The sequence below is a fragment of the Pantherophis guttatus genome, chromosome 1, assembly GCF_059756535.1.
Source record: "Pantherophis guttatus breed Tessera chromosome 1, ASM5975653v1, whole genome shotgun sequence".
Classification (NCBI taxonomy): Eukaryota; Metazoa; Chordata; class Lepidosauria; order Squamata; family Colubridae; genus Pantherophis; species Pantherophis guttatus.
The window spans coordinates 12953473-12966380 of NC_142063.1; the positions used below are offsets into that span (position 1 = coordinate 12953473).

The 12908-nt window shown below is 43.8% G+C and overlaps 1 protein-coding gene across 2 annotated transcripts in view; it reads right to left on the reverse strand.

The window, feature by feature from the left end:
- SHC2 (SHC adaptor protein 2) overlaps positions 1-12908 on the reverse strand; it is a 61172-nt gene that overhangs the window by 32515 nt on the left and 15749 nt on the right. Inside the window, exons 3-5 of one of the 2 annotated variants that reach the window (XM_060681506.2) lie at positions 8964-9024; positions 7578-7697; positions 6095-6148 (exon numbers count right to left, since the gene is read on the reverse strand). In XM_060681506.2, coding sequence (XP_060537489.1) covers positions 6095-6148; positions 7578-7697; positions 8964-9024 — 235 coding nt within the window. The remainder of the gene's footprint in view (positions 1-6094; positions 6149-7577; positions 7698-8963; positions 9025-12908) is intronic. The other variant, XM_087893657.1, reaches the window with a different exon arrangement.

The window sequence follows — 12908 nt, forward strand, 5'->3', positions numbered from 1 at the left end:
AGTATGTATTGTAACAGCCTGGCTAGTTGGACCCGGATTGTGGGAGCAATAAGCTGACTTTGTAGAAACACCACTTATGGGGGGCCAAAAGCCCTAATAAGCAGGTATATACAAAAGAATGAAGGCTATTGCTATAAATGCATTGTAAGCCGCCCTGAGTCTTCGGAGGAGGGCGGCATATAAATTGAACTAATAAAATAAATAAATAGCTGGAAATTCCTAGTCCATATGTCTTAACGTGGCCTACTTTGGAAAACTAGACTCCTCAAATTCAGAGCAGTTCTTGACAGCTTTACCAAAGTGGTTTACCACTGTTTTCTCTCGTCTAAGATTTCCTGGTGGTCTCTTTTCCAGTAGTATACAGGGCCAACCCTTCCCAGCTTGCAACCTCAGACAAGAACTCCCAGCGATGTGAGCCGTACTGGCTGGGAGCTCTGCAAGTCATACTGGCTGGGAGATCTTGTGTAAGGATGCAAGTTATGAAGTGTTGGCTCCTTAGTACTGGAAAAAGAGACCACCAGGAAATCTTAAACGAGAGAAAACAGTGGTAAACCACTTCTGTAAAACTGCCAAGAACTGCATTGGATTAGAGGAGTCTAAAACAGTGTTTTTTCAAAGTAAGCCATTTTAAAACATATGGTCATTAACTTCCAGAATTTCCCAGCCAGCCATGCTGTACTGGGGAATTCTGGGAGTTGAAGTCCACGCATCTTAAAGTGGCTAAGGTTTTGTTTTTGTTTTGTTTTTTTTATTGAAAAAGTTTTACAATTACATTTACTCCCCAATTCCCCCCCCCAAACCCTCCCTGGCCTCCCTAACCCTCCCTAACCCCCCTAACCCTCCCCTCCCCCCCAGACTTCCTCAGAATATAATCCAAATCAAAATCCCCTTTTTATAAAACTTGAACCCATCCACCCCCTGTATATTTTTCACATCTTCACAAAATTCTATTATTCTATCCCTATATAATCTTTCAGTTAAAAGCTATCTGATATTGCCTAGTTTGATATTTATTCTGCACATAATCTACCCACTTTTTCCACTCCCATACATAAGTCTCTTGTGAGCGGTCTTTTAAATATGCTGAAATCTTCGCCATCTCTGCAAAACTGGCCATCTTCAAAGTCCATTCTTCAATAGTAGGCATAGCTTCATTTTTCCAATATTGTCCTATCAGTAATCTTGCTGCTGTTATCATATACAATATCAACTTTATTTCACCCAATGTAAAACCCTTAACTATACCCAATAAAAATAATTGTGGAGAAAACTGAATTTTTTTCTTCAAAACATTCTGCATAACCCACCAGATTTTTATACAAAAAACCTGGCTAAGGTTGACTTAGTACAATTCAGGCCTGTGGCCTCTCAGATTTGACTTCCTTGTTAAGTCCCACAACCGCTTGGACTGCAACAGCACAACTCCACAATCCTCTTCCTCACCTGACATGCTGTCCCAGATCCACAAAAGATTTTGGTTACACTCTCTGGCTTATTTTAAAACTGTGCTCCAGTGGTCACTGGATTACCAGTGTTTTACAGGTTGGAAGTGCCACACACTTACCAAATTGGCCGTGCTCTGAGCTCTCCCAATCTACAGATCCATAAACTGAAATAATAATAACTTTATTGTCATTGTACGTGTATACACAGTATACCCATACAACGAAAATTCACTTAACACCCAAAGACCAGGTCCAACACACATAACAATCCCCAAACACACTCCCACCCACCACAAATTCCTCACCCCTAAACCACCCAAACATCCACACAACAGACCAAGTAATGCTGCCCAACAGCTCACTGATGGTGAAACGTTATCTATCCTGCTTGATATATAACTCCCTTCCAACTCTGTTCTTCTCTTATTCTGACCCAACGAGTTAGATTTCGCCCTCTATGTTGCCTCAGAAAAAAATAACCTAACCAAGATTAAAAGCTAAATGGTTGTGAGAATGGAGCCGCTGGGCTTTTTAACTCATCTTGGCTAAACAGATTCATCTTGTGAATCTGGCTAGCATTTCGCAGGGTGCAGAAGCTGCTTCCTAGCTTCTACGGAGGCCAAAAAAAAAAAAAAAAAATCCAGCTCATTAGTTGTTAAATTGCCTTTGTTCATTTCCTGCGAGGCAGAATCTCTCGCTCGCTTTTTCTGTGACATTTACACAGCCCAGACAAACACATTGAAATTTTGACACCTGAGCAAGCGGCAAGCTTTTCTCTAGCCTGGAAACAAGCCTTTTGTTATCGTGTGTGTGTGTGTGTGTGTGTGTGTGTGTGTGTGTGTGTGTAGGTGTGTATTTGTGTGTCTAACATACACACACACACACACACACACACACACACAAATGTACATCCTTTCTTACCTTCATACCTCTGCCTGCATTTCATCCCCATCTAAGGGAAATGTTTTAGCAGAGACATCTTTATAAAAACACCATGCAGGTAATCCTCGACTTACAACAGTTCATTTAGTGACCATTCAGAGTTCTAACGCCACTGAAAAAAGTTACTTATGTTATGACCGTTTTTCACACCAGTGACCATTGCAGCATCCCCATGGTCACGTGATCAAAATTTGGATGCTTGTCAACTTCTTGACTGGACTACTGTAATGCTCTCTACATGGGGCTCCCCTTGAGGTGCACGCGGAGGCTCCAACTGGTCCAGAATGTGGCCGCACGGGTGATATTGGGAGCGACATGGCGCTCACATGTAACACCTCTCCTACGCGAGCTGCACTGGCTCCCGGTGGTCTTCCGAGTGCGCTTCAAGGTGTTGGTTCTTACCTTTAAAGTGCACCATGGCTTAGGACCTGGGTACCTACGAGACCACCTTCTGCAACCGATAACCTCCCACCAACCAGTATGCTCCCATAGAGTGAGCCTTCTCAGGGTACCGTCACTAAAGCAATGTCGACTGGGGGAGAGACCTTCTCTGTGGGGGCACCTACCCTTTGGAACAGGATACCCCCAGGGATACGAATGATCCCAGATCTCCGTACATTCCGTCGTGAACTTAAGACCTTTCTGTTTCACCAAGCCGGGCTGGCATAAATTTTTTCTAATTGTCTAAATTTTATGCTGAAGATCTTAATTTAACTGATGAGCCAAATTGGCTTAATTATTTTAAATTGCTTTTATTTCACATTTTTATATGTATGTTATTTTGACTGTTCACCGCCCTGAGTCCTTCGGGAGAAGGGCGGTATAAAAATTAAATAAATAAATAAATAAACTGGTTCATATTTACGACGTGATCCCCGTTTTGCGACCTTCTGACAAGCAAAGTCAAGGGGGAAGCCAGATTCCAGCAACAACCATGTTACTACCTTAACAGGTGCAGTGATTCACTTAACAACTGTGGCAAGAAAGGTCGTAAAATGGGGCAAAACTCACTTAACAACTGTCCCGCTTAGCAACTGAAATTTTGGGATCAATTATGGCTGTAAGTCAAAGACTACCTGTACCAAGTAATACCACATCGTCACTATCATCATAATTATTATCCTCACCATTATTATTTCGAAAGACGTTATCGTCATGTTCTGCAGCAGGAGAATTACAGGGACTTACGACCACAACTGGGCCGGAGACTTGTTGCTTAATGAGTTACACCCCATTCTTTGCCATGGTCTTTAAGTGAGTCATGCGATTGCCAAGCGAATCCAGCTTCCCGGATTTGACTTTGCTTGTCGACAGTATGCTGGGAAGTCACATATGGCAATCCAGTGATCCTGGATGCTGTATTTGTCTTAAACAAAGCACCGTTGTAACTTTGAACAATTGTTAAACTGATAGCTGTAAGCCGAGGATTATCTGTAGTATCATTTTGTTAATTAAGAGAGTGTTGATCTCTGATTTTAGACTAAGGCTGGTTTTAGACTAAAAACTCTATGGATTGGGCCTCTATTTAGCAGGAAGGCAATTGTTTTGCTGTTGAACATATTTTCTTAATTAAATAAGGGGAAGAGGTGAAGAGTCTCTTTACTATGAGGATTAGGGTTCAAGTGATCGAGTCTTCTCTTCTCTTTTTCATCCATTTACTTCCTTTCCTTTTCCTTTCTCTTTCCCTTTCTGATTCCTTTCCTTTTCCTCCCTTCCCTTTTCTTCCTTTCCTTTCCTTTCTTTTCCCTTCCTTTTCCCTTTCCTTTCTTTCCCTTTCCCTTTCTCTTTCCCTTTCTGTTTCCTTTTCTTTTCTTCCCTTCACTTTTCTTCCTTTCCTTCCTTTCCCTTTCCTTTGTTTCCTTTCCTTTTCTTCCCTTCCCTTTTCTTCCTTTCCTTTCTTTCACTTTCCCTTTTCCTTTCCCTTTCTGTTTCTTTTCCTTTTCTTCCCTTCCCTTCCCTCTTCTTCCTTTCCTTTCCTTTCTTTTCCCTTCCTTTTCCCTTTCCATTTCTCCTTTCCTTTCCTTCTCTTCCCTTCCCTTCTTCCTTCCCTTTCTCTCCTTTCCCTTTTTCTCTTTTCCTTTCCTCTCCTCTCCTCTCCCTTTCATCTATTTACTTTCTTCCCTTTCTCCTTCTTCATCCATTTCCTTCCTTTCCCTTCCTTTTCCCCTTCCTTTCCTCCCCTCCCCTCCTTTTTCACCCATTTACTTCCTTTCTTTTTTCCTTCCCTCCCCTATCTATTTCCTTCTCTTCCTTTCTTTTTATTATCCATTTATTTCCTTTCCCCTTTTCTTCCCCTTCCCTTTTGCCTTGCCTTTACTGTTGCCTTTTAGACATTATTTTAATCATCTTTTCTTGCAGCAGTGGAGTTTGGAAAAAAAAAAAATCTCCTTGCCAAGGTTATATTATCTGCTGCTTTGAAAATGTCAGCTTTGTTAGATTCTGAGATAAATGACCTGAAGAAGGATCATAACTCAGTAACACAGAGACACAGACTGCCATGTAGGCACCATTTCTTCACATAATGCCTCATTCATCATCATTTAATGACCCCGTAATCCCTTGCAGGAGGGGTGGGGAGTCTGGGCAACTGAATGGAGCTAGCAGAGTGTTTTAATGGCCGGATGCCTTTCCTGTCGCCAATGCAGAGTTTTGTTCAGCAGATAAATTCTCATTGTGCCCAGATAGAGAAATATCTGCCTCTACCTAGGATCGAACTCACAGCCTCCTGATTGTGAGGCAAGAGCTCCCCCTCTAGGCCACCGCACCACTCTCACACAATGCCTCATCAATACCCTGTGGAAATCATGGCTAGGAATGGCCACCAACTGGGATGGCTTTTAAAGAGGGCCAGACAACCAGTTGCCTCCTGAAAAAGCACCTTTGGGACATGCTGCTACAATGCCTTAAATATTATTAAACCAAAAACCACATCTGCCTATCCCACGTCCTTGGGGAAGATTCAATAGGTGGACAAAAATGCCAAATCCAAATGCCAAAGAGCCTTGGTGGCGCAGCAGACTAAAGTGCTGTTAAGTAGCACCAGCTGCCTGCAATTACTGCAAGTTCAAATCTCACCAGGCTCAAGGTTGACTCAACCTTCCATCCTTCCGAGGTAGGTAAAATGAGTACCCGGACTTTGGGGGCAATAAGCTGACTTTGTATAAAAAAGAACACCCCTTAGAGTGGGCTGAAAGCCCTACTAAGCAGGTATATACAAAAGTATGAAGGCTATTGCTTAACGCATTGTAAGCCGCCCTGAGTCTCCAGGGAAGGGCGGCATATAAATTGAACCAATAAATAAATAAATAAATAAATCCAGGTTGAACATCTGGCTGACGGTGCAACTGACCATAATAATACATTAGCAATAGCAATAGCACTTAGACTTATATACCACTTCACAGTGCTTTTACAGCCCTCTCTAAGCGGTTTACAGAGTCAGCCTCTTGCCCCCGACAATCTGGGTCCTCATTTTACCCACCTCGGAAGGATGGAAGGCTGAGTCAACCTTGAGCCTGGTGGGATTTGAACTGCCAAATTGCAGGCAGCCGGCAGTTACCAGAAGTAGCCTGCAGTACCACACTCTAACCACTGCGCCACCAAGGCTCACCGAGAACTAATAATAATTCTGCATTTCTTTCCTATGGATCTAAGCACCCACATTCCCTCCCGTACACAGAACACATAACGTTCAATGTTCCCCTTACCGTATCACCCCCCGAAGCGAAGGAGATAGATTGCATGTGGTGATTCGCGATGATCTACAATGGAAACAGACAGATAGAGATGGAAGGGAAGGTATGATCAGCTTTGTGAGGAAGAAGGGGGAAAGGCCAATAAAAAGGTTTGGGTATTGCTCAGCAAATTGGCTGGATCATATTGTTCATTAACAGGAATCTGCAAATTTGGCAACTTGAAGACTAGTGGACCAGTGGTGAAATCCTCTGAAGTCTACTACCAGTTCTGCGAGTCTACTATTGAGTGCGCGCCTGCGCAGCACTAAAAGATAAACATTTTGAAGCCTTCCAAGTCTGCAAAGATAAGTAGAATAGCGGGGGGGGGGGGGAATCCGCTGTGCCATGTGATTTAGATTAGCTAAAAAGCAGGAAATCCGACGATTCTAGCTAATATAAATCGCGTGACACAGCTGATCGTCGCCCAGCTGATCGTCGGAAATACTGGTTCGCCCGAACCAGTCTGAACCGATAGCATTTCATCTCTGTTGTGGACCTCAACTCCCAGAATTCCCCAATCCTTAATTGGCTGGGATCACCCCATGCAGCCAGTTGAAAAACACCAGGTGTTTGCTATACAGGCAGTCCTTGATTTACGACCACAATTGGAAACAGAAAATTCACTGTTAAGCAATGCACTTATTAAAGTGAAATACCACATGACTGCATCCAACATTGCAACCTTTTTTTCAGCAGTCATTAAGCGAGACATCGTATGTCCACAACTTGCGTCCTTCCCTACCGATTTCCCCGTTGTTGGATGCCAGCTAGGAAGGTCACAAATGGCGATCACGTGATCCCAGGATACCACAATCGTCATGAATGTGAATTCATTGCCAAGCACTCAGCTCACAATCCGGTAACCATGCGGATAATGCGACAGTTGTAAGTGCAAGGACCAATTGTAAGTCAACGCTGTCGTAACATCACACAGTTGCTAAATGAATGGTCGTACGTTGAGGACTGCCTGTAAGTTGATTTTACTGCAAGGCAGTGCTTTCTGATTTTACCCATTCAAGAAAGGATCCCTAATTGACTGGGATCATCCATACGGTCAATCCAAGAATCTCACTCTAAATTGGCAACATAGGCCTATGTTTTATGTTTCGGTGGATTCAAGCAGGAGATTCAGGCAATTAAATTAGTATAAAGATTTATGGCAAGCTTAAGCTCTCTACAAGAATCTAACCAACTAACAGTCAAGGGAAATGAACGGGAGATAAGAAGGCATTGACAGTGGGCTGGATTTAGATTGGGTGTGCAGGGACTCGTGACTTATGATGTGTTTGACCCCTCCCTTGGGCTCAGCCTGCTTATCTCCTACAAATTCCTAATCTCAGCAAGATGTGTTTTGAAGTGGAGGTTTTCAGATTTGCCTTCTTCCAACACATACCTGAGGGAGGAGGAGTCAGATGGCAGATGGAACAACCCAAATGGAGGAGGATGGAGGTCTCACCTGTCGAGTGGTGGGGATCATCAGGTTCAAACCATCGATGGAAATGTTGACAGCTATGCTAATGCCAGCAAATCGGAGATTGCTCTTGCCAAGGATTGAAAACAGGCTTTTGTTTGGCGCCTGGGAAAACAGAATCAGAGACCGTCCGATCTATGAAAGCTCTTCAAACCTTTGTCAACTCAGCAAAGTCAATGGGGCAGCTTAACGACTGATTCACTTAAATCAAGGGTGTCAAACTCGATTTCATTGAGGACCGTGTCAACATTGTGGTTGTCCTTGGGGGGGAGGGCAGTGGAGGGGTGGGGGGTGGCCGGGGTGGTCACGGCCGACTGGGCATGGCCAGCTCAATGTTGCTCACGTGGGAGGGCTCCTGTGGGGGCCAAGCGGGGTTGGGGAGGGAATCCAGGGGTCTCCGGTGGGTTGGGAAGTGAGCAAGAGGCTCATCCCACAGGACGAGATGAGGTGAGGCAAGGCACAGGGTGGGGCAGCTGCTGCCAGAAGCCATCGACCATCACGCGCTCGCCGACCTTTGTGTGCGGGGGCTGATGGTTTCCGGCAGCAGCCGCAGCCTGCTGGCCCCTCAGCTAGCGCACTGTGCAGCTCCAGAACCCTCTTCCACTGGGCTGGCTGCCCAAGCAGCAGGTGCAGCGGCGGCATCAGCAGCAGGCGGAGGGGAGGCACGTGATGCAGATCGGTGGACGAGATGCTGTGCTTCTCGGATGGAAAGCCAGGAGTCCAGGTTCGAGACCCGAGTGACCGGGTGAGCTCCTGTCCTCATCTCAGCTCGCAGTTCAAAAGCATGAAAACGCGAGTATATAAATAGGTACCACTATGGTGGGAAGGTAATAGCAAATCCCACTCCTGGCTGGCCCCACCCCACCCCAACCTGCCCCTCCCAGGAGTCCCCACACAGCCTGTTTTGGATGCAGATAAGTGCAGGGCGCACGCGGAAGCTTGGGGGTGGCAAAAAACTTCCGGGCTTATCGGAAGTTCGGGAAGGCCAGAAATGGGCCCGTTTACAGCCTCCAGAGCGCCTCCGGAGCCTGGGGAGGCTGTTTTCGCCCTCCCGGAGGCTCAAAGAAAGCCTCTGGAGCCTGGGGAGGGCAAAAATCCCCCCCCCCGTGGTGCAGGAGGGCAACTAGGCCACGCCCACCATGGCCACGCCCAACCAGCAACCGAGCAGAGAACCCTTTCCAAAAAAATTTGAAGCCCAGCTCTGCAGATGACCACAGAATTGTCTTCGGCTATGCTGCTTCAATGGCCTTGAAACGGAGATGAGCATCAGCCCTTACAGTTGGCAATGATTAGCGGAGTAAAATCTGCAAGGATTTCTTTACTTTTTACTCATGTGCACCGGGGGGGCTCCAGTGATCCAAACACACTCACTTTTTTCTTCCAGTTCCCTCTGACTCCCGGGACTGTCTCATACAGTCGGTTGATGGCTTCCCTGCAGCAAAGATAATTTCAGGATGGATATTAATTCCAGGAAAAATAAATAAATCTCAGATGTTGCTTTAGCTAGTTTTAGTCATCCAGCCGAAGCTTGTGCTCCTTCACATGGTGAGTAGCCTATTTTGCAAATGACTCAAATTGTAAAATTACTCCAAAAAGATCACACCAAACCACAAAAGCATTATCCAATCTGAAAGCTAACCACGCTTTGGTTATGCTACAAATAGATCTCTTATTATTTTCACTGATCTAATTAATTAATGTTGCATGGCAATATCAGGATGTCAGTAACTTCCACCTGCTTCTCTCAGGCAAAGATGCTGGGGCTGCCTGGCTGTAATCCTTCACTAAAAGACAACATGACAAATTACAGGTAGTCCTCAACTTACAACCATTCATTGAGTGACGGTTCAAAGTTATAACGGCACCTGAAAAAAGTGTTATGGGAAAGGAACTATAAACTAACAATGTCCACTGCATATAAAGAGAATCAATATAAAATGTTTTATAGATGGCATACGCCTCCAGAAAAATTGGAAAAAATGTTGAAAGACAAATCAGCTAAATGTTGGAAATGCCATCGAATACCAGGATCTTATTATCATATGTGGTAGACATGCCCAGAAGCTAGAGACTATTGGAGCAGAATTAAGACATGGTTAGAAGAATGGAATAGAATAGAATAGAATAGAATAGAATAGAATAGAATAGAATAGAATAGAATAGAATAGAATAGGAATAACGGAGTTGGAAGGGACCTTGGAGGTCTTCTAGTCCAACCCCCTGCCCAGGTAGGAAACCCTACACCACTTCAGACAAATGGTTATCCAACATCTTCTTAAAAACTTCCAGTGTTGGAGCATCCACAACTTCTGGAGGCAAGTAGTTCCACTGGTTAATTGTTCTAATTGTCAGGAAATTTCTCCTTAGTTCTAAATTGCTTCTCTCCTTGATTAGTTTCCACCCATTAATTCTTGTTCTACCCTCAGGTGCTTTGGTCCAACAACATATTGATTTAAAACCTGAGCTGTTCCTATTGGGTATACTACCAGAGAAAATTAGTAAGAGAAAATATATATTTGATTATACATATAATAACAGTAGCGAGGATAGTATTCGCACAAAGATGGAAAGCAGAGAAAATCCCTTTGGAAGGGGAAGTCATTAAAAAAAATCTTAGATTGTGCAGAAATGAACAGATTAACTTTGATGATTAAAGAGAGAGAGGATATGGACTATTATAGATATGGGGGAAATTTTATGATTGGTTAAAAAAGAGATATAGATAAAGATTGTGATAATTAAATAAGGAGACTGTTATATTAAATGTAGTGTAATTTGGGGAAAATATCGCAACAGAGAAAGGGAAACTATCAAGGAGAAATGAAGATAGGAGGAGTAATTAATAAAAAGAAGAAGTAGTCATGGAAGAAACACCGAGAAGACACACAGAAGGATTGATGTGTTTGTTTGTTTGTTTAAAAAAAAAACTTTTATAAAAAAAAAAGTGATTTATGACCAGTTTTTCACAGATACGATCTTTGCAGCATCCCCATGAATCATATGGTCAAAATTCAGACACTTGGCAACTGACTCACATTTATGACAGTTGCAGTGTCCCAGGGTCGTATAATCAACTTTTGCGACCTTCTGACAAGCAAAGTCAATGGGGAAACCAGATTCACTTAACAACCGGGCTACTAAGTTAATAACTGTAATGATTCACTTAACAACTGTGGCAAGAAAAGTTGTACAAAGGGGCAAAACGCATTTAACAAATGTCTTACCAAACAACATAAATTTTGCATTCACTTGTGGTCGTAATAAGTCGAAGGCTACTTGTGTCTTCCCATAAAAGAGATACCTTATGAAAAAGATGTTGTCTTCTTAAAGGATATAAGCAGGGGTGAAATGCTCCCGGTTCGGACCAGATCGCCTGATCCGGTAGCGATGGCGGCGGGTGGTTCGGAGAACTGGTAGCAAAAATCCCTGCGCCCCCCCCACCATGCTCAGCTGAGTCACATAATCATCAGAGGTTTTTTTTTTTTTACTTTTAAAAGCATTTTTTTCTACAACCTCTTCCGACGAAAAAATGCTTTTAAAAGTAAAAAAAAAAGCCTCTGAGGATCACGCGGCTCAGCTGGGATCCTCAGAGGCTTTTCAAAGCATTTTTTTCTGCAACGTCTTGGCCGAAGAGGTGGTAAAAAAAATGCTTTGAAAAGTCTCTGACGATCCCAGCTGAGTTGCATGATCGCCAGAGGCTTTTCAAAACATTAGAAAAAATGCTTTGAAATGTTAAAAAAAAAAAGTTGGACACACCCACCCAGTCACATTACCCCCACCACAAACCGGTAGTAGTAGTAGTAGTAGTAGTAGTAGTAGTAGTAGTAGTAGTAGTAATAATAATAATAATAATAATAATAATAATAATAATAATAATAATAATAATAATTTTATTTCTATACCGCCCTTCTCCCGAAGGACTTAGGGCGGTGTACAGCCAATTTAAAAACACAAGACAAAACAATGGTTAAAAATTAAAATAATTAAATAGATTTGGCCCGGTTTAAAACCCCGAAAATTTAAAATACCCCAATTTAAAATTATTATGTTGATAGCCCGGCCTGGCGGAACAACAGGGTCTTCAGTGCGCAGCGAAACACCCGGAGGTCGGAGATCTTACGTATTGCCGGGGGCAGTTCATTCCACAGGGCAGGGGCTCCCACAGAGAAGGCCCTCCCCCTGGGTGTCACCAGCCGACATAACTTGGCCGATGGCACCCTGAGGAGACCCTCTCTGTGGGAGCGAACTGGCCAGTGGGAGGCTACTGGTGGCAGAAGACGGTCTCGAAGGTATCCGGGTCCTGTGCCATGGAGCGCTTTAAAGGTGGTAACCAACACCTTGAATCGCACCCGGAAGACCACTGGGAGCCAGTGCAGCTCGCGCAGGAGGGGTGTTACATGGGCACAACGAGTTGCGTCCATAACCACCCGCGCGGCCACATTCTGGACCAGCTGGAGCCTCCGAGTACTCTTCAAGGGGAGTCCCATGTAGAGAGCATTACAATAGTCCAGCCGGAAGGTGACAAGGGCGTGAGTGACCGTGCGCAAGGCGTGCAAGGCGTAACACATTTTACATTTCACCCCTGGATATAAGGAAGCTAATGATAAAAAGGAGGCTGTTTTCTTAAGGGACATAAGGAATGAGGGGTTTTTAGTGCTCTCTGAGCTTGCTTGCTTTCTTGCAGACGTTTCATTACCCAACTAGGTAACATGATCAGTGCTAGTCCTGATGATTTTACCTAGTTTGGCTAATGCAACTTCTTCAGGAAAACAAGCAAGCTCAGAGAGCACCAAGGACCCTTCATTTCAACCCTGAGCTACAAATATTCTCATTATTGGGACATAAGGAAACTAACTATTAAAAGCTGGCCGTCTTCTTTAGGGACATAAGGAAGCTGATTTATACAGGCCAATCTATTTGGGCAAGCAATCTACGGCCTTGTATGCCCCATTTTTCTTTCCCAGTACCCTTTTGGACTCTCCCAGAGTAAACTATGTCAATGGGTCAAATTCTGAATCCACTGTGGGAAATGCGGAGCTTCAAATATTCAGGTGAAATTGTCAGAGTGTTTACAGCATGACTACTATTTTGAGTCCAACCAGGAGCAAAATACAGGACAGAGGTTTGTTTTACAAACAATGGTTTATATACAAGACTTCTATATGCAGACATACACATGGTAGGCACATACCAGACAAGCAATCAATCTTCAACTCTACACGGAGAACTACAATGCAGATACATGTGACAAGAAGAGTGATACACGAGGAGAGAGAGACACCCTCTAATGGCCTCCCTTATATAGACAGCTTCTTA